This window comes from Pelophylax lessonae, assembly GCF_965119305.1.
Source record: "Pelophylax lessonae genome assembly, chromosome: 5".
Taxonomy (NCBI): domain Eukaryota; kingdom Metazoa; phylum Chordata; class Amphibia; order Anura; family Ranidae; genus Pelophylax; species Pelophylax lessonae.
This window is the reverse complement of record NC_138772.1, coordinates 286,618,299-286,639,176: the sequence shown is the minus strand read 5'-3', so window position 1 is coordinate 286,639,176 and position 20,878 is coordinate 286,618,299. Positions and strand designations below refer to the sequence as shown.

The following is a 20,878-nucleotide window of genomic DNA, read 5'->3' as shown; positions in this document are numbered from 1 at the left end:
ACGTCATTAAAAGCAAATCACTGTTTCGGTACCAATGGGATCATCTCCAGCTCACTCTTTGGCTAATTATGTCTTGCATGAAAGTATTAGGAACAACTATAGCTGGCTTGATCATCGGTAGTTTAGTTGGTGATGATGGACTATTATGTAAAGGAGATTTAGTAAGGCATGATTGTCGCATATGTAGCTTCCTCTAGAGGGTACCCAATGACTTGGCCTAACTCTTAATGATAACCACTGGATGCAGCAAGTGGTAAACAGTTGACAAACTGTCACAGTAGCAATTAAGTGGTTATTCTAATGCGAACCACAATCTCCATACGGAAAAAAAAAAATAGGAATTTAAAATCTGACTTGTGCTCTGAAATGCATTTGCTTTGTAGCATTATTAGCCATTCCAGTTTTTAACATCCATTTAGACTTCATCCTCTGGATATATTGCATATCACGACCATGCTGAAGGGTGACACCTGTGTAAGAAACAGTTCTAAAATTAGTTTTGGATGCAATAAAAACCATATTCTCTAGAAGATTTAATTAGTCTGATGAAAACCAAAAAAGGATGCCAGATCAATCAAAACTATTACAAAATGCAATGTAATATTTTTTTTACCCAAATGCAAAATACATTAAGAAAAAAAAAAAAAGAAAAAAATCAGCTCTCCACTATAATTACTCAGTACCCCCGAGACCTAAACTGCTCTATAAATGTAACAAGTGAAGACATTTCTATGGATGCTGGCTCTGGCCCTCCCTCTCCTAATTCCTCCACTTAACTATTGGCTGGTGATACTGTTCATCACTGATAGCCCAAAAATAAAAAAAGGAGAAGTGGGCCAGAGTCCGCCATACATTCTCTACCAGGTTTCCGCTATTCTGTGTTCCCAATAGGGAGACCACCCCTCACTTTCAGTCCCAGTAACACCCGTTTCTGCAGTGCATTCTCCACATAGAACAACTCCCTAACAAAAATACAGAAAGCAATAAACAGACAAAAAGGTTCTAAATGTTGTCACTCAAGCCAAAACTTAAAATAAAGCTTGAAGATACCTATTTAATAAGGTTAATTAATAAGGTTTACCAGACATTTGGAGTGATCATGCCATTTACCTCTCAGGATTCCCTACCACCCTTTAAACCCACAAAATGTTTTTTTTTTTTGTTTTTTTAGATGTATATAAATCAGTATTTTCTACAGTCAGGTTTTGCCCTCTTCTTCTAACACAACAAGTCCCTACTAGGAAAGACAACTTTTGGACACCACTCTTAGGTGAGCTGCCCAAGGAGAACCATTGCCTCTACACTGTTTAGGACCTGATGGAGAACACCTACTGCTTTTAGAGATCCAGCACCCCAAACATCCGATACATTGATCTTCAGACACAGACTATCAGGTTTGAAAATCATGTGAAACTTCAAATGTAATTCACTAAACATAGAACTATTGAAAACACTTTATGGTTATCTATAAAGCTGGTTTACACCTAGTTGTCTGTAATATGTACAATGGCATAGTTATGCATTTTAACATATGGACCAGCTGACCCCTACATCACTATAGGGCATAGCGATGTGGGGGTCAGCAGTAAGAACCCAGGGGATCGACACTCTTGAAAGCAGACTAAAGGGGGTGATTTTTCAGGATTGGAATGGTATTCAGCAGAATGGGGGGGGGGGGGGGGGGGGGGAGACAAGGTTTTTTTTTTTTTTTTTTACAGGCAGAGCTCACCTGGAGAAACTGCTCTGGGGTTTCTTTTTTTCCATCTTAAACTGTAGATTAAAAAGCTCCATTTCTTTAAAGTACCATTAAACCTTCATTTTTCAAAAACTACTTGCTTTGTGCATGGTTTTGCACAGAGCAGCCCCAATCCTCTTGTTATGGGGTCCCCAGCAGCCACTTTAGACTCCTCCTCTTTGGTGCGTATCCCCATTGACAGCCACTTTCCATGGGGGCACCTGTGAGGGCTCGCTCCGGAGCCACCCAGTCTGTGCCTATTGACAAAGACCTGGCCACACCCCCTTGTCACAGCATTTGATTGACAGCAGCGAAACCAATGGCTGCCGCTGCCATCAATCTGCCCAATGAGGAGGGAGACAGCGGCAAGAGATGCTGCTCTTGTGCACATCGCTAGTTTAGATCTGGCTCAGGTAAGACTAAGGGAGAGCTGCGGGGCTCCTGCATAGAATGCATGAAGGTAAATTACCTTGAGGCTTTAGAACCACTTCAAATGCAGCATACATGCACTGTAATGATTTTTCAGTTTAGATAATTTTCCATGCTTCTTTTTGATAGTTTTAAAGTTTATAGAAAAGTAAACAAAGACTGCTTCTATTGTTTTACATTGCCAGTGTCCTAAACAGGCAACTATCTTTTTGCTCTTGATAAATGTCAATAGGTTTAGCCAGTTTCCAACTCCAATAGCAACAGCAATAAACCTACCAGTGCCTCCAGTCCATCCCAAAGCCCTGTACTGCTGTAGGACTCGGCCCACCGCTTTTTGGTTTCTGGATACAACCACAGCTCTGGACAATCCAAACTTTTGTTTGTAGTATCTCATTAATGAGCGATGACCAATCCTAGCACCTGTAAACAAAATTAATGTGTTCTGTTTAAAACAGTAAACTGCAGCATGTTACAAAAAACATTACTTTAAGTATCTGTTCAACCACATAAAATGCTTTCATAATAAACAGTATCTTTAGTGGTAAAAATGTTTTTTTTTTTTCCTTTAGATAGGGTGGGGAAAGATGAGACCGAACATCTGTTCCAGGAACAACTAAGGGGAAAATTCCCCTCATATTGGTCAATGGTGTTAGCCGTCCATTTATGTTGAGGTCCACATTTGAAGAGTGAAAGTAGGCTAATAAAAATATGGAAGCTGCAATGGCTGGCATTTTTTTTTTTAAATATCTTCTTTTAGTAGATTATGTTCAAGCAGTTTAGCTAAAAAAGGATTTGAGATTTGGATAACACTATCTGTAAATGAAGGGTTGTGTGTGGGATCCCTTGAACTGTTTAAAGCAATGTGTTTTTTTCCACATCAATGAGCAAATTGCAGCAGATACAAGTGCCAACAGGAAAATCCCTCCTGTTGAGACATTGTCAGCTCCCGGCGGGGGGGGGGTTGTTGTCCCCGCCAGGGGAAGGCAGTGATTATTGCTAGCAGCTTTAGCAGCAGCTTGTGATAATCGTAAAAAAGAATCCTGCAGGCTGGCTGTACCCAAGCTGATTGATCAACTTGGTACATTTAGCCTGCCCATATTAATGGACTTCAAGAATCAAACAGTGTATGGCCGGCCTACATCGGCCAGATTTAAAGACGTAGATATGCATGCATGTGTAGGCATCAAAGAGGTGAGGTGGTCTGCCTGACTGCTCATCTGAGCTTAGAGCTGTTTTCAGATTTCCTACCTAATGGCATGTATAGACACCTTATCTTATATTTTGGTCTTCCCAATGACAGATAAATATTGCAAAATGTCACATTCAGCCCCTATTGGTCCCAAAACAGAAATAAAGACCAACAGGATTCATAGCAAAGTTATTTTTATGTGCAGCCATGTGTTTTTTTTGTTCAAACCTACTGTATTTGTAACTGTCAAATAACAAAATATACAAATTTATTTGTAACTGTCAAACCAGATAAATTGAACTATTTGGGCTCAGTGGTAGCTTTGAAAAGGCTGATGGCAAAATCTAACAGACTACACTTAACCATTAATTACATTACTGATTGTTTGATTGTTACTGTAAAAAGTTGCTAAAATCCATGTTACCACTGGCGGAACTGAGCTGTATTGACTGTGCAGGATATGTAAGCTTTTGGCAACATCCTTTAAAAATCAATACTTTTTCAATTGCATTATCCAGCAGTTATTGCAAAACATAATAGTGTAACCTTTTCTTCACAACTGCATTGTAAGAGTATAAATGTATATTCCTAAATAAAATATCATTGTCACTGTACTGACACTTGGTAAACAACTAGAAAATGTGTTAAATATACTTATATTTACATCACAAAGAGCAATATTGATCTGTTGAACAGTGCTTTGAAGCCAGTATAAGAACTAATTTACTTCATTTTGAACTATAATATCTCATCTCTGTCTCATGCCATCTTCTCCCTTTTTTCTCTATATGCAGGTTTTATTTAACCTGAAATCAATACCTAATGTTACATCGCTGCTAAAATTAACCCTGCTTTAATTTGAAATCAATAGCTGGAGCTTTAGAAATCCTGCCTAGTCAGCCAATTTCAGTTTGGCGTAGCACTGCTCATTGGCACCAGTATTAGGATCTAATGGTCTTATATCTACAACCTCTCTATTTTATTTCTACTAGGCTCTTCATTTATAAAACACTGTATTGCAGACACCAGTATACGAGTATGTCTTTATCACACATATCAAGCTTTCAAAAGAAATACAATAACACAACCTGTGCAGGGAACAACCATGGCAATCTTATGGATGAAAAGGGTGCCAACACAAACAATTCTTGTCACCTATAGAAACCAAGAGGTATCTTTATTTAATTTTGATCCACAATTTGAGGAAATTTCACAGATTGGCAAAACTGAGCTATAAAAATGTAGCTAGTTCAAAAAATTTTGGACATGCCCTGTCACTTTGTATTTATTAATACCCCTACACTCTTTGAATGCTTATGGTTTAAAAAAAAAAAAAATCTGTTTTTTTTTTTTTTTTTTCTTTTTTTTTTTAATGAAAAACGGTTTGGGGATTGCCAAAATACATTCACAAAAATTCCATGTGCTGGTTCACATTAGTGTGGTGTAAATTTTGGTGCATTGCATTTAGGCACATTTTATAAGCACTCCTTAGGAGTGTGAAGGACTGTGAAGCCCGTCCAAATACTACGCTTTTTTCTTAAAGAGTACCTTCACTTTTGTTGAGAAAAAAAATGTATAAATGTACAGTGTGCAGAGATTTTAACAAAAGCTTTGTTGCCGATTCCTTCTTGTCTCTGCTCTGCAATAAAAAAGCTATTTTTTCTATATTCATTTTTTTAGTTGCTATATTTTTTTTGCCACAAAAGTGGCGTTACCCTTTAAAGTAAATTTACAGGTGATTAATGTATGTTTGGTTCACAGTTTTACTGCAACATCCAGACTGTTCAGTTTCTTCACTGATTGCCATAAGCTTCCAGGATTTGTTCACACAAACTTCCCTCTACCTACTCACCACGTTACTGGCTGCCACAGAATGTAAAAGCATATCAGATCCAGGGCTGGCCTTAGGTGTTCAGGCGCCCTGTGCGAGCTAATCCTGTGGTGACGCCCCCCCCCCCACCCACCGCGCTTGACCCCCCCCGCACCTTTTCTTGCACTTTTTTGCACTTTATTTGACTTTTCTTTTTTATGATCACTAATAACTTAGCCCCCCTTACATCAAATACCCCTTTACATTAGAGACCCCCACAGAGCCCCCCCTTACATCAGAGACCCCCACACTGAACCTCCAGGCCACGGTCACGGCTTACCTCCCGCTGTGTGGCCTGATCATCTGCGAGCTGTGATGGCTGCACGGCGCCCCTGTTGCCCATGGCGCCCTGTGCGGCCGCACAGCTCGCACACCTCAAAGGCCGGCCCTGATCAGATCAACTCGTATGATTAAAACGAACTCCACCCAAAAGGGGAAGTTCCGCTTTAAAGACTTGTCCCCCCGCTCCTCTTGCACAATTGGCACTTTTGAGGATTGGGGGGAGGGGGAGCAGGTACCCGATTTTGACAGGCACCTGCTTCATACTTTGGCTCCGAGCGCCGCAGAAGTTCTCCTTCTTCCCTCCCCCTGCAGTTTTCTGGGACACAGACAGATCCCAGAAGATTGCATCCACCATTCACAATGCGCAGCGCGACTCGCACATGCGCAGTGGGCACGTCTTTATCCTCTGTCTTCCCTCGGTGGTACTGGCATATTCAATATGGGCACCCGGCTGCGGAGCCACAAATGGTCACAGCCGGGTGCCCATATTGAATATGCCAGCACCACCGAGGGAAGACAGAGGATAAAGACGGCTGGGCGCATCGCTGGACCATGGGACAGGTGAGTGGCTGTTTTTTTTAAAAGTCAGCAGCTACACTTTTTGTAGCTGCTGACTTATTTTTTTGACAGGTGGCTGAAACTCCTCTTTAACAATCTTTCTGAAGTGCTTTTTTGTACTTAAAACTTTTTACTGATTACCAGCATCCAATATTAATTTCAGAGAATAGACCTTAGCATATTAAAAAGGGCATTTTTTGTACTGTTTTGCAAACTTCGGGCATTGTCCGGCTGATTTTGCATGCACATTCGACACTGCACAATCTACAGCTCAACATTTCTGCTGGTCCTTTGGATTAATATGGGGTTTTAACCCTACCTGTCCAAGCAGCCTACTGGAGATTTTTCTTTCAAAAATTCTTGAACTCAACAGTTCTTTGTCTTCTCTTTTTTTGAAATCACATTCCCAGGTTACTGAAGCCCCGTACACACGGGCCAAACTTCAGACAGCGTTGGCTGGTTCAGTAGAAACCCGCTGACATTAGGCCTGTGTGTACTGCAGCCGGTCTGACAGAAGCCGGCCAATCGGGCATGGCCGAAAAAGGTATGCTGACTGGTTCCTGATCAGCGCTCTCAGCCAATGGCTGAAAGTGTTGACTGGAGTGTTCTGGTGGGGGGTATTGTGTCATAACACAATAGAACAGCAGGGGCGATCACTGTACTAACATAACGGCTCCAACCTGAGCGGTCACTGGGTTGAACGAAAAGAAAATAGTGTGTACTAGGCTTATGTGCAGTTCACTGATACTCAGCTTATGGAACAATGAGTTTGCAGAGGATATACAATTTTATTAAAACAAGAACAATGAATTACTGATGAACAAGCTATGACTTTGCCACTGATACCTGATGGCAGTACCAGCTCCATTGTCTCTTCATCATACTCAAAATTCTTCTCATCGGGCACATCGCTATCATCCATTTCCACATCATCTTTTTCTTTGTGATCGGGGTAGCTGGACCTGTTGGAAGAGTTTTCGCTTAAGTCAGGACTTTATAAACCTGTACAAATCTACAACATTAGAATATTTTTTATTGTACTTCAGCCATGACAACATAACAAGTTCATTGCATATCAAGGACCAAATTATAACTCGAATATATAGTCAGGAAACTAAAAAAACATCTCAAAATGGTCTCAAATATAAGCTGAATGCACCTCAAAGCATAATGTGTTGATCAATCTACACAAGCCCCTCTAGAAAGTGATTCCTAGATAAATACCTGAATAATTACAGTTATGTGAAAAATCACATCCAAGTATCTAAACAATCAAAGAAAAATGCTCAGAAATACAACTGATTAATTACTGTGGTCTGACTGCATTCATTTTTTCATCTAGTAAAGTGTTTGTCAAGAAGAAGAACAAGCTCTCCAGCAAATGTATCAGTTACAGCATTGAGACAAACCATTTAACACTGACAGGGGTGCTTACAATGCTTAGCTTTTATTTATAAAACCTTTATCCCAAAATGAAAAAAAACAAAAAAGGTTTGCTGTAACAGCTTATAAAGTTTTAGCAGACGTTTGGCTTCAATTTGTTAGTGGTTCTAAATCTGCTAATACATTTAACACTACCCTTCCCCCAGACTGACAATGCTGCTGTCTGCTGTGCCCCTTCATCCAGGGGAAGGGGCCCCCAACAACACACAGCACCGCAGCGCATGTACAAAAGACCCCCGCAGGGATCGCCACAGGGAGCCCCACACAGGCACAGACATGGGGGACACACAACAACACAGGACTGCCACCCCAGACAGAGGCCCCACACAGAAGTACTTACCTGTACCAGATGGCATGGGGTGCCTCTATGAATGGAAAGCCGCTGTCCTCATCTGACAGGGAATGCAGTTAGCCAAGGACAGGACAGGACTGCAGCACCGCAAATGTGTCCAGTGAGGTAGCCACCTCACAGGCTGCATCCCTGCTGCGAGCAGGGATGGGTCGTTCAAAAATTCAAAAATGCCAGGGCGAACACATGGCTGAACGCTCGATGGCGGGCTGGGGGTCCCTCTGACCCTCTGTGCCCTGGAGAACCAGGGCGGTCAGTCCGATTCCCAGCTCCGCAAGAATCCATCTTCATCTGAAGAGTTGACGAACAACTAAAGCTGACAAAAGAAACAGCTAGTATAACAAGAAAAAAAACTGACATTTTTAAAAGAAAATCAAATAAAAAAAAAAATTAGAAAGGCTGAGACTGTAGCCCCAGCACAGGGAAAGCCTAACTACTCCTGACGCTAGGCAGAAACAAACTGAGTTGGGAGTGGTCACTGCAGGGGGGTAATGACCAGTGGGACAGCCCCCATGGGTGTGTCTATGCAAATGCTTTTGTTCTTTTGATTAAGTCTTATGCCTAGCTACTCCTGCGGAGCGGAAGTCAATACTCAATAGTGATGACTTAGAGGAGGCGGCGACTGTCGGAGGACATAAGAGAAAAAGACATCTTTAAAAGCTTGCTTGCTAAAAAAGCCTCCTGTACACGTTATACCAGTTGAAGCCCAAGTGTACACTGCCTAAACTAATCTGTTTGCAGTATGTAGATGTGAAGAATCCAGTCTACAATCTGTACCAACACTCATTAGGGACCAACACAGTCCTTCCTGAATGTCAACATCATTTAGCAAACAAGTCTCCAGTGAAAAAAACAAGACTTGCTAATTGCTTCCTGACAGCTCATCAGTAACCAGGCACTCTGGTTATCAAGTTTCACTATTGTACAGATGCTCTAATCACATCAGGCATGCGTAGTGAAAACTCAGAACCAATCCTTAAAGTATTTGTTTGTCTCCTAACACCACAATGACACTTTGCAACCTTTTTCTTTCAATGGTCCTACAATGCACAGCGAAGATCAGATCCAATCAAGAGTCTTTCAATAATATGTAAGTACACAACTATCAGAGTACTCTTCTTAAGCACTGCTCTTGTATTCACCTACTCAGAGGTTAGCACATTTTCACCCTATAATGTCATGTAGAATTTGTTACACACCAATATTCTGTAAATACAATTCTGTATAATGGTACATTGATATCTACAAAGCGCTAGACCTATAACTAAATGGGAAAGATTTACAAAAACTGGTGCACACGGAATCTGGTATCTAATCAGCTTCTAACTTCAGCTTGTTCATTTAAGCTTTGACAATAAGCCCGTTTACATCAGGCTGATTTGACATGCCAAATTGCATGTCAAATCGGAGCCCATTGCCAGCAACGCACACACTGAATCAGTGCAACGCTGACTTTTGGGAATCGGGACGGTGCCACAAAGTAGTTCCTGTACTACTTTTGGTGACTTCAGGGGCGATTTCAATAGACAGAGGTCTCTCAAATCTCCCCCGAAATCGGACTAAAATGCAGATTTGAACTCGCACAATTTCAAACCTGCATTCAGTGTGATCCTAAGCTAAAAACTAAAGTTGATTGGTTACGAAGCACAGCTTTACCAGACTGTGTGCACCAGTTTTAGTAAGTCCACCTCAATATGTGTTTAAAGGCAAGGTATTTACATACTGTGGTCCAAGGCATAGCTTAGTGGGGTCCATTTTGAATCTACAGACTCTCCCCAAGAGTGGAAAACCACTGCACTCTGCAGCTGCACTAAAAACTGTTCACCATTAATACCCTGCATAAATGATCGATTTTAACAATAGAAACAAACTTCTGCCTGTACAGTGGCTTAGTAGTTAGCAGTTATGCCTTGCAACACCAGAGTTCTTGGTCGAATTTCAGTGAGGACACTATATGCATGGCATTGGCATGTTCTCCTCGTGCTTGTGTGGTCTCCTCTGGATACTCCAGTTTGTGCCCACAATTCAAAGACATGTTGGTAGGTTAATTGTCTAAATAGGCCCAAGTATCTGTGAGCAGGTCTAGAACTTCAACATTCAGCCTCCCATGGTAGATCCTAACACCTCGTAAAAGAGGCTAATGCAAAAAACACGTTATACTTACCCCCTCTGTGCAGTGGTTTTGCACAGGTCAGCTCCGATCCTCCTCTTATCGGGTCCCTGGCTGGAGCCCCTACCCCCCTCCTGTTGAGTGCCCACAGCAAGCAGCTTGCTATGGGGGCACCTAAGCCGAGCTGCAACTCCGTGTATCCATCCAGACAAGGAGGTGCTGTTCGGCTCTGCCCGCTCTCTCGCCTGAGTGGCTGAGTTTGATTGACAGCAACGGGAGACAATGGCGCTGCTGCTGTGTCTCAGCAAATCAGTAGAGCAAGTACCAGAAGACTGAGGCACTCATGGACATCGCTGGATAGAGTGGGGGTTTAGGTAAGTATTAGAGGGGTTAGAAGGGCTGCTGCACACAGAAGGATTTTTATCTTAATGCCACTTCCTATGAGGGCACTCGTGCAAAGCGTTAGATCAAATGAGGGCTCAGGCAAGTAAAAAAAAAAAAAAAAGGGGGGGGGGGCGAGTGTGAGAGGTGATACGAATGCTACATTTCTTTGGTGAAAATAACCCAAATCAGTGTATATTATTTAGTCTGTAGGAAAGTTTGAGAGATTCCACAAACTATGTGACATATACTGATTTATCAATTCTGATATACTGACGGCCTATCTCCTTTCTTGAGGATTGAAAACGCCAAAAAAAAAAAAACAGCACAAATATTTCCCAAATAACCCCTGTTTGGAAAGTAGGCAGTCCAATGTATTTAGTAAGAAGCATGACGAGTTTATTGAAGTTTTAATTTTTTTTGTCACAATATTTTGAAAAAATGAACAAAAAGTTCACAAATTTCCTTTTTTTTTTTAAACATACTGTCAACCGTGCAGTACAGTTTTATCATATAATGGGTGTGGCAGTGATCTAGGGCTGAAACAACTAATCGACGAAATCGATAATAATCGATAATTACAATCGTTGCCAACGATTGTCATTATCGATTAGTTGCTCCGTCGATTAGTTGTGCTGCTTTCCCCGACTGTCAGCGAGCTCCGTCTCCTCTGTGAAGCTGCAGCGTGCACACACTGTCTCTCTCTCTCTCTCTCTCTCACACAGCACGGCTTCCGTGACTTCCCCCCTCCCTCCTCCTTTCCTCTCTGCCTTTCTTCTCCGCCCATTTCCTGACGTCAGTGAGGGAGTGAGTCATATCGAGGTCAGGGAGAAAAGAAACAGTCACTTCAGAAGAGGGGCCCGGGCATCTGCAGGAAAGGAGAGCCGGCTGTACTGCCTTGTGACTCCAGGCTGTGGAACCCCCTTTCTTTCTGTGTGTGTCAGGGACAGCTGCAGAGTCTCTCTCTGCCTTTGCTATGAAATCGTTACTGCTGGCCAGGTCCTGAAACTCCCCCTCCCCCTGTGATCGGCAGCGTTATCTATTGCAAAGAAGAAAGATCGAGGCGATAGGAAACTCTCTGCCTGCTCCACCTCCTCCCTGAGTCCTGAGCTCTGCTCTGCCAACCTCCACACAGTTCTCTGTGTGCAGACACTGTAACCTGCAGTGGTTGTAGGGTCTGAATGGAGAAGTCATTCTGCTGGAAGGGTGTGAGTGGGAATGTAGCTGCAGAAAGCTGAGAGAAGGGGGGAAATGTGCCAGCTGCAGGTAGACACTGGCCACCACTGCAGTGCTGGAGCTAGGGGCCAGTGAATACACCTCTCCCTACACCTGACAGACATTTCTATTTGGCACCCCTGAGGTCCCATTCACATCCTAGTGGGAATGCATGTTCCTGCACTAATTTTTTTTAGCTTGTTTTTCACACATAAGGTAGGCTATTTATTTAAATAGACAGCGCACCATAGAAGCTCTAGAACATTTTAAGGCATCCTACTTTTAAGTTTGCCACATTCTGCTAACTGTTTTTGGGGTTCCATTAACAATTAATGGCACCAGAAGCACTATGCGAGTTTTGCAGTGCAGGGCCCTGTCAGGTAGGCTGTACGGGGCCCCGTGGTTTCTAACAGCAGCCCTGCCTGTACATGCAAAGCAGCCCGCCAAAAAATAGAATAAAAGCTTATCCAGATAAAAGAGTTAATATTCCTTATAAAGTGCAATATTATAATAGAAAAATAAGTGATTAAAAATGTCCATATAGCACATATAGGGGGTCTTTCTATGCTGCCTATTTCATATCTATGGCTGACAGGGACGTTTTTATTCACTTATTTTTCTATTATAATATTGCACCTTATAAGGAATATTAACTCTTTTATCTAGATAAGCGTTTATTATATTATTTACAGTATATAGCAGCTTAATTTAAAAAAAAAAAAAAGTTTTGGTATAAGTGCCGGTTCACACTTGTGCGGTTTGCGAGATCGCATGTAATTTGGAACGCACTGCTCCTAAATTACATGTGATCTCATGTGCGGATGCGAGTTCAACCATACACTTTGTATTAGGGATGCACCGAAATTTCGGCCACCGAAATTATCGGCCGAAAATTAGCCTCTCTTATTTCGGCCGATAATGGGTTAACAGTACCGAAAATAAAATATGGCTGCCGTGGGGAAGGAGGAGGGCGCAGCACAGGGCAGGTTTTAAAAGTACCGCCTCTGGCCGGCCGTCCGCCTCTCAGTGACGTCCCTACTACAATCTGTGCATTATGAATGGACATACCAGGTCGGGGGGCGGGGCGAGCGGCCGCTATAGAGAGAACTAATGTGATCCTTCCTGTCAGCTCAGCACGTCTATGTGTGAATGAGAACAGAACTGAGCTGACACCGGGGGCGGGGGGGGGGGGGGGGCGGAGCAGCCGCTATTAGCTGTAACTATGTGAGAGCTTCTCTTCACTGACAGGCATGTATCTCCGCTGACAAGGAAGAGAAGCTCTCACATAGTTACAGCTAATAGCGGCCGCTCCGCCCGCCCCCCCCCCCCCCGCCCCCGGTGTCAGCTCAGTTCTGTTCTCATTCACACATAGACGTGCTGAGCTGACAGGGAAGAATCACATTAGTTCTCTCTATAGCGGCCGCTCGCCCCGCCCCCCGACCTAATATGTCCATTCATAATGCACAGATCGTAGTAGGGACGTCATTGAGAGGCGGTGCCGCCGGCCAGAGGCGGGACTTTTGAATGCAGGACACCCGAGGAGGAGGACGCTGAGGCAGTGGGAGTGGGGGGAGATGGGGGGGGAGCTGAGGCAGCTTACCAATGATATTAGTATTATGCAGCATGAGGGGGTTAATGTATTGTCACTGCAGGTCACTCATCTATTAGTGACCGACCAGGCAGGTAATTAACCCCTTTGTGCTGCATTAGTGCAACCAGTATCAGTGTTAATTAACACTGGTTGCACTAATGCAGCACAAAGGGGTTAATTACCTGCCACTGGTCGGTCACTAATAGATGAGTGACCAGCAGTGACAATACATTAACCCCCTCATGCTGCATAATACAAATACCATTGGTAATTAAATTAACCTATTGCCAACCCATCACAGTACATATACTGTGACAGGGTGGCAGCGACAGGTATACGTCGCTGCCTGTTTTTAGTGTATGCCCCTGTTCTATCCATTTTAAAAAAAATTTGGGGGGAAAAAGTCATTTTCGGTTTCGGTTTTCGGCCAAGGGCATCCTGCATTTTCGGTCCAAAATTTTCATTTCGGTGCATCCCTACTTTGTATGGCTGAATTCGCAGCGCATCCGCAGCAAACTCGCACATGAGGCTTTTTTTGAGCCGCCTCAGAATCGGATCGCACAGTGGTTCACACTTGTGCGATCTGATTCTGTGCGAACTTGCAGATCGCACTGCAATATGCGATCGCAACTGGGGGTGTCGTTAACATTTAATTTACACCCCCTGCGTATCACATATGGCAGTGTGAACTGCCAGATGTGCGGATGCGATGGCCTTAGGCTCGGTTCACATTTGTGCGATGCGGGAATGCTGCGAATATGCAGCGTGTTCCCGCATCGCATCCGCACATCTGGCAGTTCACACTTCTGGCAGTTCACACGCAGGGGGTGTCAATTAAAAGTTAACGACACCCCCAGTTGCAATTGCATATTGCAGTGCGATCTGCAAGTTCGCACAAAATCGGATCGCACTAGTGTGAACCACTGTGCGATCCGATTCTGAGGCGGCTCAAAAAAAAGCCTCATGTGCGAGTTTGCTGCGGATGCGCTGCGAATTCAGCCATACAAAGTGTATGGCTGAACTCGCATGTAATTTAGGAGCAGTGCGCTCTGAATTACATGCAATCTCGCAAACCGCACAAGTGTGAACCGGCACTAACACTCTGTTTGTTCATTATTATTTTAAATAAATGAAAAAAAAGGCATATTGAGTTTTTTTTATGATTTTATCCGATTAATCGAAAAAATAATCGGCAACTAATCGATTATTAAAATAATCGTTAGTTGCAGCCCTACAGTGATCAGAATCAATAACTGGTGACAGTATGTTAAAAAAAATATATATATATATTTTTTTTTTTAAAACATAGTGACCGGAGCAATACAGTGTTATCGTAGTAACACTAACGTTCTGGGGAAGAGATCAGATTTTTTTCTGTTTTTACATAAATTATGAATGCTTATATCACTGAACTTCATTAAATTAATCAACCATTTTTACTGAATGAAACAGATTCATTCAGCGTGCATTGTTGTGATTGGCCACATGGGCTGTGATTGGTCCTGTCTGTAACATATGATCACTGTGACCAATTCCAGCTAGCAACACAATTGTATAAAATGAATGGCATAAAAGGACTACATCCATTGTTTACAATTGTCATGTGATCTGCTGAGAATGGTCACAGTGATCACATGATACCAGCAGTGGGTCGATTCACTGAGCAGTCATTGGCTGTGTCCGGTCAGCACAGCTGGTGACAGATCGCATCAACAGCGTGGAACACGGGGTGCACGTGAGGCGTGTTATGGCAGGATGTCATATGACATCCACCCAGAACGAATAATGTCCTCCCCACCGGTCCTTTGACAATAGGCTGGGCAGGAAGTGGTTAAGTATTCTGACAGCCACTGCCAACGGCTGTCAGAATGCAATAGCACAGTGTGGTATGGAAGAAGGAATCTGCTAGGTTTCTTCCAGTCAACCTGCAGAAAAATCTAATGGTTTATGGCCAGCTTAGGTTTTAAAAAAAAAAAAAAAAAGTGTTAAATCGCACAATTTCCTTTGCACCCATGTAAAAGAACAAACAAGTAACAGAATAAGCATCAGTGAAAAAAAAAAATATATAAAAGAAGTCTCAGTTTGTGATTTATTCTTACCGAAAGTCATAGAAGTCTGCAAACTCCAGGGCAGCATCACCATCAGTTAAAAGCCTGCAGTGACCCTTGTCAACCATGTGAGCTTGAACGGATTCTGTGGTGTAAAAGGACTTTCCTCTTTCGTTACACCAGAGACATATCTTCCCAACACCCACCTTCTCACCTATAAAGTCAGGAAACACACAACACAGTAAACACAACTGAAAATGAAAGACGCACCAAAGTCCCTGCGGCTCACACAGCTTTTGCAAGGAATCAACACAGCTTTTTAGGCTGAACTACAACTAAAACTTGTATTTTCTGTTAGGCTTTAACTACTGCTTCTTTGGAAGGAAAGATTATCTTTACCATTCTCATGGGCCACACGGGAAGTTATTGTAATGTCTGCAACAGGTACACAAATGGCAATCAGGAGGTTCTACCCCTTCTTACTGCTAAATCAGGTTTTATAATTGCTGTGTTACCCAACTGGAAGTGAGAGAAAATCTACCTGAAGGGGTTACAGACAGCATTAAAAACCTGACCAGTTCCAATCCATCCCTGTGTTATTGAAAAGGAATAACACAATTTGGCTGGAGTTGGGCTTTATGCATATTACTTGGTTATATTTTCGCTTCACAAGCGCTAGCAGTGACCCTAGCTGTATATAGGTAAATGAACCATTCAACAGTTTGATTAATGAAGCGTAATAGATTGGTATACAATGGTCCAATTTAAACTTATTTTGTGAAATGTCAATCATTTCCTGAACACTGACCCAAGTAGCTAAAGAGACCCTGAAGATCCTGCAGATACTCTATGTCAGGAATGAAGAAGCTATGAACTTTGGTCATGTGGGCAACATTCTTCAACAGTGAGCGGGAATGATGGGAGCAGAACAAGCACTCTGTGACAGGGATTGCACCAGGTGGAGTGCTATCAGCTAAAGCAGCAGAACCGCCTTCAACAGCTAAATCTTCTTCCATCTCCTCCTCCTCATCACTGTCTGCATCATCTTCTGATACCATGTCCTCCCATTCTGAAAAACAAAAAAGGTAAGGATAGAGTGAAATTCCAAGGAACAAGAGAAAACATTCAGAGATTTGGCTAAACTTGGAAGATGTACTAAATTCAGAAATCTTAATCAGCCTGTGCTTTCCCATGCAGGGCAATTCAACATGTCCACTTTAATGCCCCCCTGCCCAGAAACCTTTCATTTTGCTCTTCAGCTGCCAGGAGCTAGGTATATCCCTTTGTTCATGTCACTTAGCCCTCAGCCTCTTGTGCGACAGCACTGGTGCTTGGTAATTGACCCAGCGGTGTTGCATATGGGAAAGTTGAAAGTCCTCAACTTTCCATAAGCTTCAACTACAGATAGGAGCCTCTTTTACCCTGCTGTAGGAGGGACACAAGGGCGCCCCCCCTTTCTAAACTCCTCGCCGACCAGGACTGTAGTCCTCTCACAGGGTTTATCGCTTTATACTAGCATTTGATACCAGATATATAATTTTTTGGGATATAAACATTGGCCAAACTGGGCATCTGACGAGTTATGGACAAAGCCCATGTGGACCTCCCCATCTACTGAAGGGATTGAGAACAGCTGGTCATAGGAGGATTACTGTGATTGATCTTGCTTATACCTGTATGTTTACTTTTTGAGAGCTTGGCTGTAGCCTCTTTCCTGAAGAAGCCGGTAACGACCCGTTAAACGCAAGTGCATTGAGAAATCACAGCAAGCTACCCATTACTCAGTTCGAGCAGGGTGGATGTTGGAACTCTTATTAAGTAGTATATTACAATTCATGCATATGTCTTTGTGAAAGAATGTTGTATTTTGACGATTTTAGCATAGCATTTTAAATTTTGTATAATAAAATTATTTACATTTTATTCAAGTGGTACCAACAAAGTCTATTTAGTGGTCAGGTTTTTTGTGCAATTTCTATCTTAGGATGTGGTACCGGACACAATTGTCCAACTTTTAGAGGGCCCCTTTAGTGGTCCCTCCTCCCACCCCCTCTTTTTTCTATCAACTACAGAAACTCAGAGCTTGTACAGGGCCTGGTGGCTGAGCGAACAAAGGAAAAGTAACTGTGTGCTGCTTCAGAGGTGTGCATTAAAGTAAACCTGTTGCTTTGCCCTGCAGACAGCAAAACACAGATTAATATTTATTTATAACCACACACCTATTAACAGGTTTCACCTCGCTACTTCATGCATTTATACCCACACTCACACTTTGACAGGCTGGCACCTCTTGCTGGCAGTGATAAACGTATTGGTACTGGCATTTTTTTTTTTTTTTAAATCAGGCTTTTAATGCAGGAAGCAGAAAGAAGGGTGTTTGAGCATTATCAGCAGAGATTTTCCAAGATCACCAAGTTACAAATAGTGGTGTGTTAGATTGGTGCACTACGACTATGTGGTTGATTTACTAAAGACAAATGTACTGTGCACTGCAAATGCAGTTGCTCTAGATTTCCATTTCCTCTATAGGGGTTCTTCCCTTCCCCCCCCCCACCCCCCTTCCAACTTGGGACCAGTTGGCGTACACCCGCCTCAGCCCCGGATCAGACTTTTATCCATAGTGTGTCCTCAGCGACGGAGAATAATTTGGTTTAGCCCAGATATTTTCTTCCTTTATTCTTATATGAAAGTATGAAAACCCCAGATTTTTTATGTTTTTTTTTTTTTAGGGGAATTTATCGGTGTATTTTTCTTATCCATATGAGATTTTTGCCTAGTCTAAAATTAGTCCTTATTTACAGATAATTTCTACTAAGCTCCTGAAGAGTGGATGCAAACTCCACGAAACGCGTAGAGCCATTAAATATGAGGATTTATCTGGACACGGATTATGAATTTTACATGAGAGAATATATGAGCTATTGGATGTGTAGACATTCTGATTTGGACATTGATTATGTATCATGTATGAGTTATATATATGTAAGCCTTTGTATGATAATATTTATCTGCTACTATATATTAAGTTTATATGAATTATATTTATGTATGTCAAGAGATGTCTTTCACTACCTCCTCCATGTCCGTGTCCACATTGTCTGTATTCAGATCTGGAATATGTGTTTTTTTATATTGATTGATCTGTGCTATGTGATTGTTTCCATAGCACCTAATAAACCAACATTTTGAGACAATTGTTACTCTATTTGGCCATTCGAGTTAGCAACTGATCTCATTTAAAGTCCCATTACTCTCCTTTTCCCCTGTTGTACACATTATTAGGGATGGAGGTTTGTTGCTATAATAAAGTGATGTTTCAGATCATCTGTTTATCTAGATTTCAGAAAATGAGGGAAAGCTCTGCTTATTCCTCTCATCCAATCATGTGCAAACAAAAATGCGTTTTTTTTTTTTCTTGCATGTGATTGGGTATTGTTTGCAAACCAAAGCTTTACCTCATTTACTAAGCTCTGAAGCAAGTGCACTTGCAGTGCACAGTATATTTGCCTTTAGTAAATCACCCCCAATGTCTGGATGAAAAGTGAATTACTCAGAAGGTAGTCTATGCTCCCTGCATGTCTGCATTCAGTTTTTCCCTTTTCTTAAGCTGACAAACTTCGTGGCCTTGCATACAAGACACATTAGCAACTCAGTCAAGCGATTTGGTGTGTATAATTAAAGCACAGGTATGCATTAAAAGCATTGGAAGATTTTGCCTGCTTGCTACCATGGTTTCTAAAGAAAAATTATATTTGTATTGATAATTGGGAGTTCATCAGCTTGGAAATTTGTCAGGTCAACTAGCGATTTTGTTGCTAGTAAGAACTTGCCAGTGACGGGATTGCTAAAAATGCACCTACTTCACTGCAAAATATAAGTTGCCAGCGAGTGAGTGATATCTTATTCAGATAGCAATGAAGTGGCACATGAAAATAGGTGAATATTTTTCCTACCTGTATAGGGACACTGTCACTGGTGAGTTTATGCGTGCGACAGGATTGCTACTCTGACATGTCCTTTATAGTAAGATTGTAATTAAAAGGTCATGATATAGAAACACAATTTTTTTGCTGGTGTAACAGTTTGTATAAATTTCCTGTTTTCAGCATTACCTTCTTCGTCTTCCACAGAATCATCCTCATCCTCTTTAGATGCCAATTTCTTTGCTTGCTGCTCATACCACTGCAATCTGGGTGGCTTTTCGGGTCTAGCTCTCACCTGGGACCCATTTTTGATGGAAATAGAAGCCATGTCACTATCCTGATCAGTGCTGACTTTCTTTTTTGGAGACATGGAGGGCTGTGCTTTGATTGCCTGCTGAATAACTGCATTTACAGCATCCTTGTCTACATTCTCTGACTCCAAACCTTTCTCCAGATTCTTTTCATTCATCATCTCAACCTTCTTTGTGACTGCCTGTGCTGCCTTCTTCTCCAATTCCAGGTGTTTTCTGGACTTCAAATGGTTTTCATAGGCATTGAATGTAGAGAATCGTTTACTGCATACAGTGCAGTAGGTGGCTGTTTCTTTACTCTGCTCTTCTACCACAGCCCTCTGGGCCAGGACCCGCTCCTGAAAATTCTCTGCTGTCACTGGAGGCATGTCAGCCACTTTCCTCTTCAGATTGTACCTGTGCCAATCTGTTTTGTAATGTGCTCTCTGAATATCAGGATCTGCAAAGGCCACTCGGCAGGTGATGCAGGTGTAGGCAGACATCTTTGTGCAACTTGAGGGCTCTGTACAGCTGGAAAACAAACCACAAGAAGAGATTAACATGTTTGCAAACTATGCTTTCATACTAGAAAGTCTACCCCCTTTTTTTTTTCTTTAAGTTGGTTATCAAATAAAGAGGTATGAAAACAATACAAAAAGGCAGGGAATTTAGGGCAAGGTGATAATGTCTCCTGGTTACCCATACTCCCACTACACTTCCGTACATTCACCATTCATGCTGCTTCGCTGACACATAACAGTGTTTTACCCTGGTCATTGGCTGCTTAGGTCCAATTACGCAGAAAATGTTCAGCATACTTAGAGCTGTCTGCAATAAACACTACTTTTTATTTTAATTTTATTTTATTTTATTTTTTTTTAACAGTTTCGGGCCTCATGCACACTTGAGCTCACAAAAGCTGCTTTGACAGGCATTTGAGGTTTTTTTTCTGCTTTCTCTAAACTCCCCTCCATGTTATCCTATGTGTTACATGATAGGAATTTAGAGGCAGAAAAGAAAACCCCCATTACTTGTGTGCATTCAGGAGAGGCGCTTTTAAGCATAAAAAACGCACATTAATGCTAGTCACTTTTCATATTCTGGCCATTGAAATGAATAAATGCCAAAGCAATTGGCATGCCTAAACACGCTTGAAAAAAAAAAAAAAAAAAAAAAAAAAAAAAAATCGGCTTAGGAGCATTTATGCAGCTGCTCCTGCCAGGAGAGAAATGTTTAGAACAGGGATTCACAAACTACGGCCCTGCAGCTGTTGCAGAACTTTTACACGTCCCATGAGGCATTGTAAAACTCTAACATTCACACACATGACAAGGCATGATGGGAATTGTAGTTCCTGAACAACTGGAGGGCCATAGTTTGGGAATCCCTGGTTTAGAAGAGTCCCAGTGTGCATACCTTACACTTGTATCATGCTACCCAGTTGCCACCTTTTGTGAGAAAAATA

The 20,878-nt window shown here is 42.1% G+C and overlaps 1 protein-coding gene across 1 annotated transcript; it reads right to left on the bottom strand.

Moving 5' to 3' along the window:
- Positions 1-304: 304 nt before the first annotated feature.
- ZNF622 (zinc finger protein 622) lies at positions 305-19,924 on the bottom strand. The gene is made up of 6 exons (XM_082259602.1): positions 19,313-19,924; positions 16,009-16,269; positions 15,252-15,414; positions 6,910-7,025; positions 2,441-2,584; positions 305-470 (listed from the first exon to the last, which is right to left on the bottom strand). Exons 1-6 carry the CDS (start codon positions 19,914-19,916, stop codon positions 343-345), a joined length of 1,416 nt encoding a protein of 471 aa, XP_082115728.1. The 5' UTR covers positions 19,917-19,924; the 3' UTR covers positions 305-342.
- Between the last annotated feature and the right edge of the window lie 954 nt (positions 19,925-20,878).

Coding starts and splice junctions, on each gene's coding strand:
- ZNF622 (XM_082259602.1), bottom strand. CDS start 19,916: ATGTCTGCCTACACCTGCATCACCTGCCGAGTGGCCTTTGCAGATCCT. Junction 15,415..16,008: donor GGGTCTCTTTAGCTACTTGG/GTCAGTGTTCAG, acceptor CTGACTTTATAG/GTGAGAAGGTGGGTGTTGGG. Junction 471..2,440: donor GGGATGGACTGGAGGCACTG/GTAGGTTTATTG, acceptor TTTCTTACACAG/GTGTCACCCTTCAGCATGGT.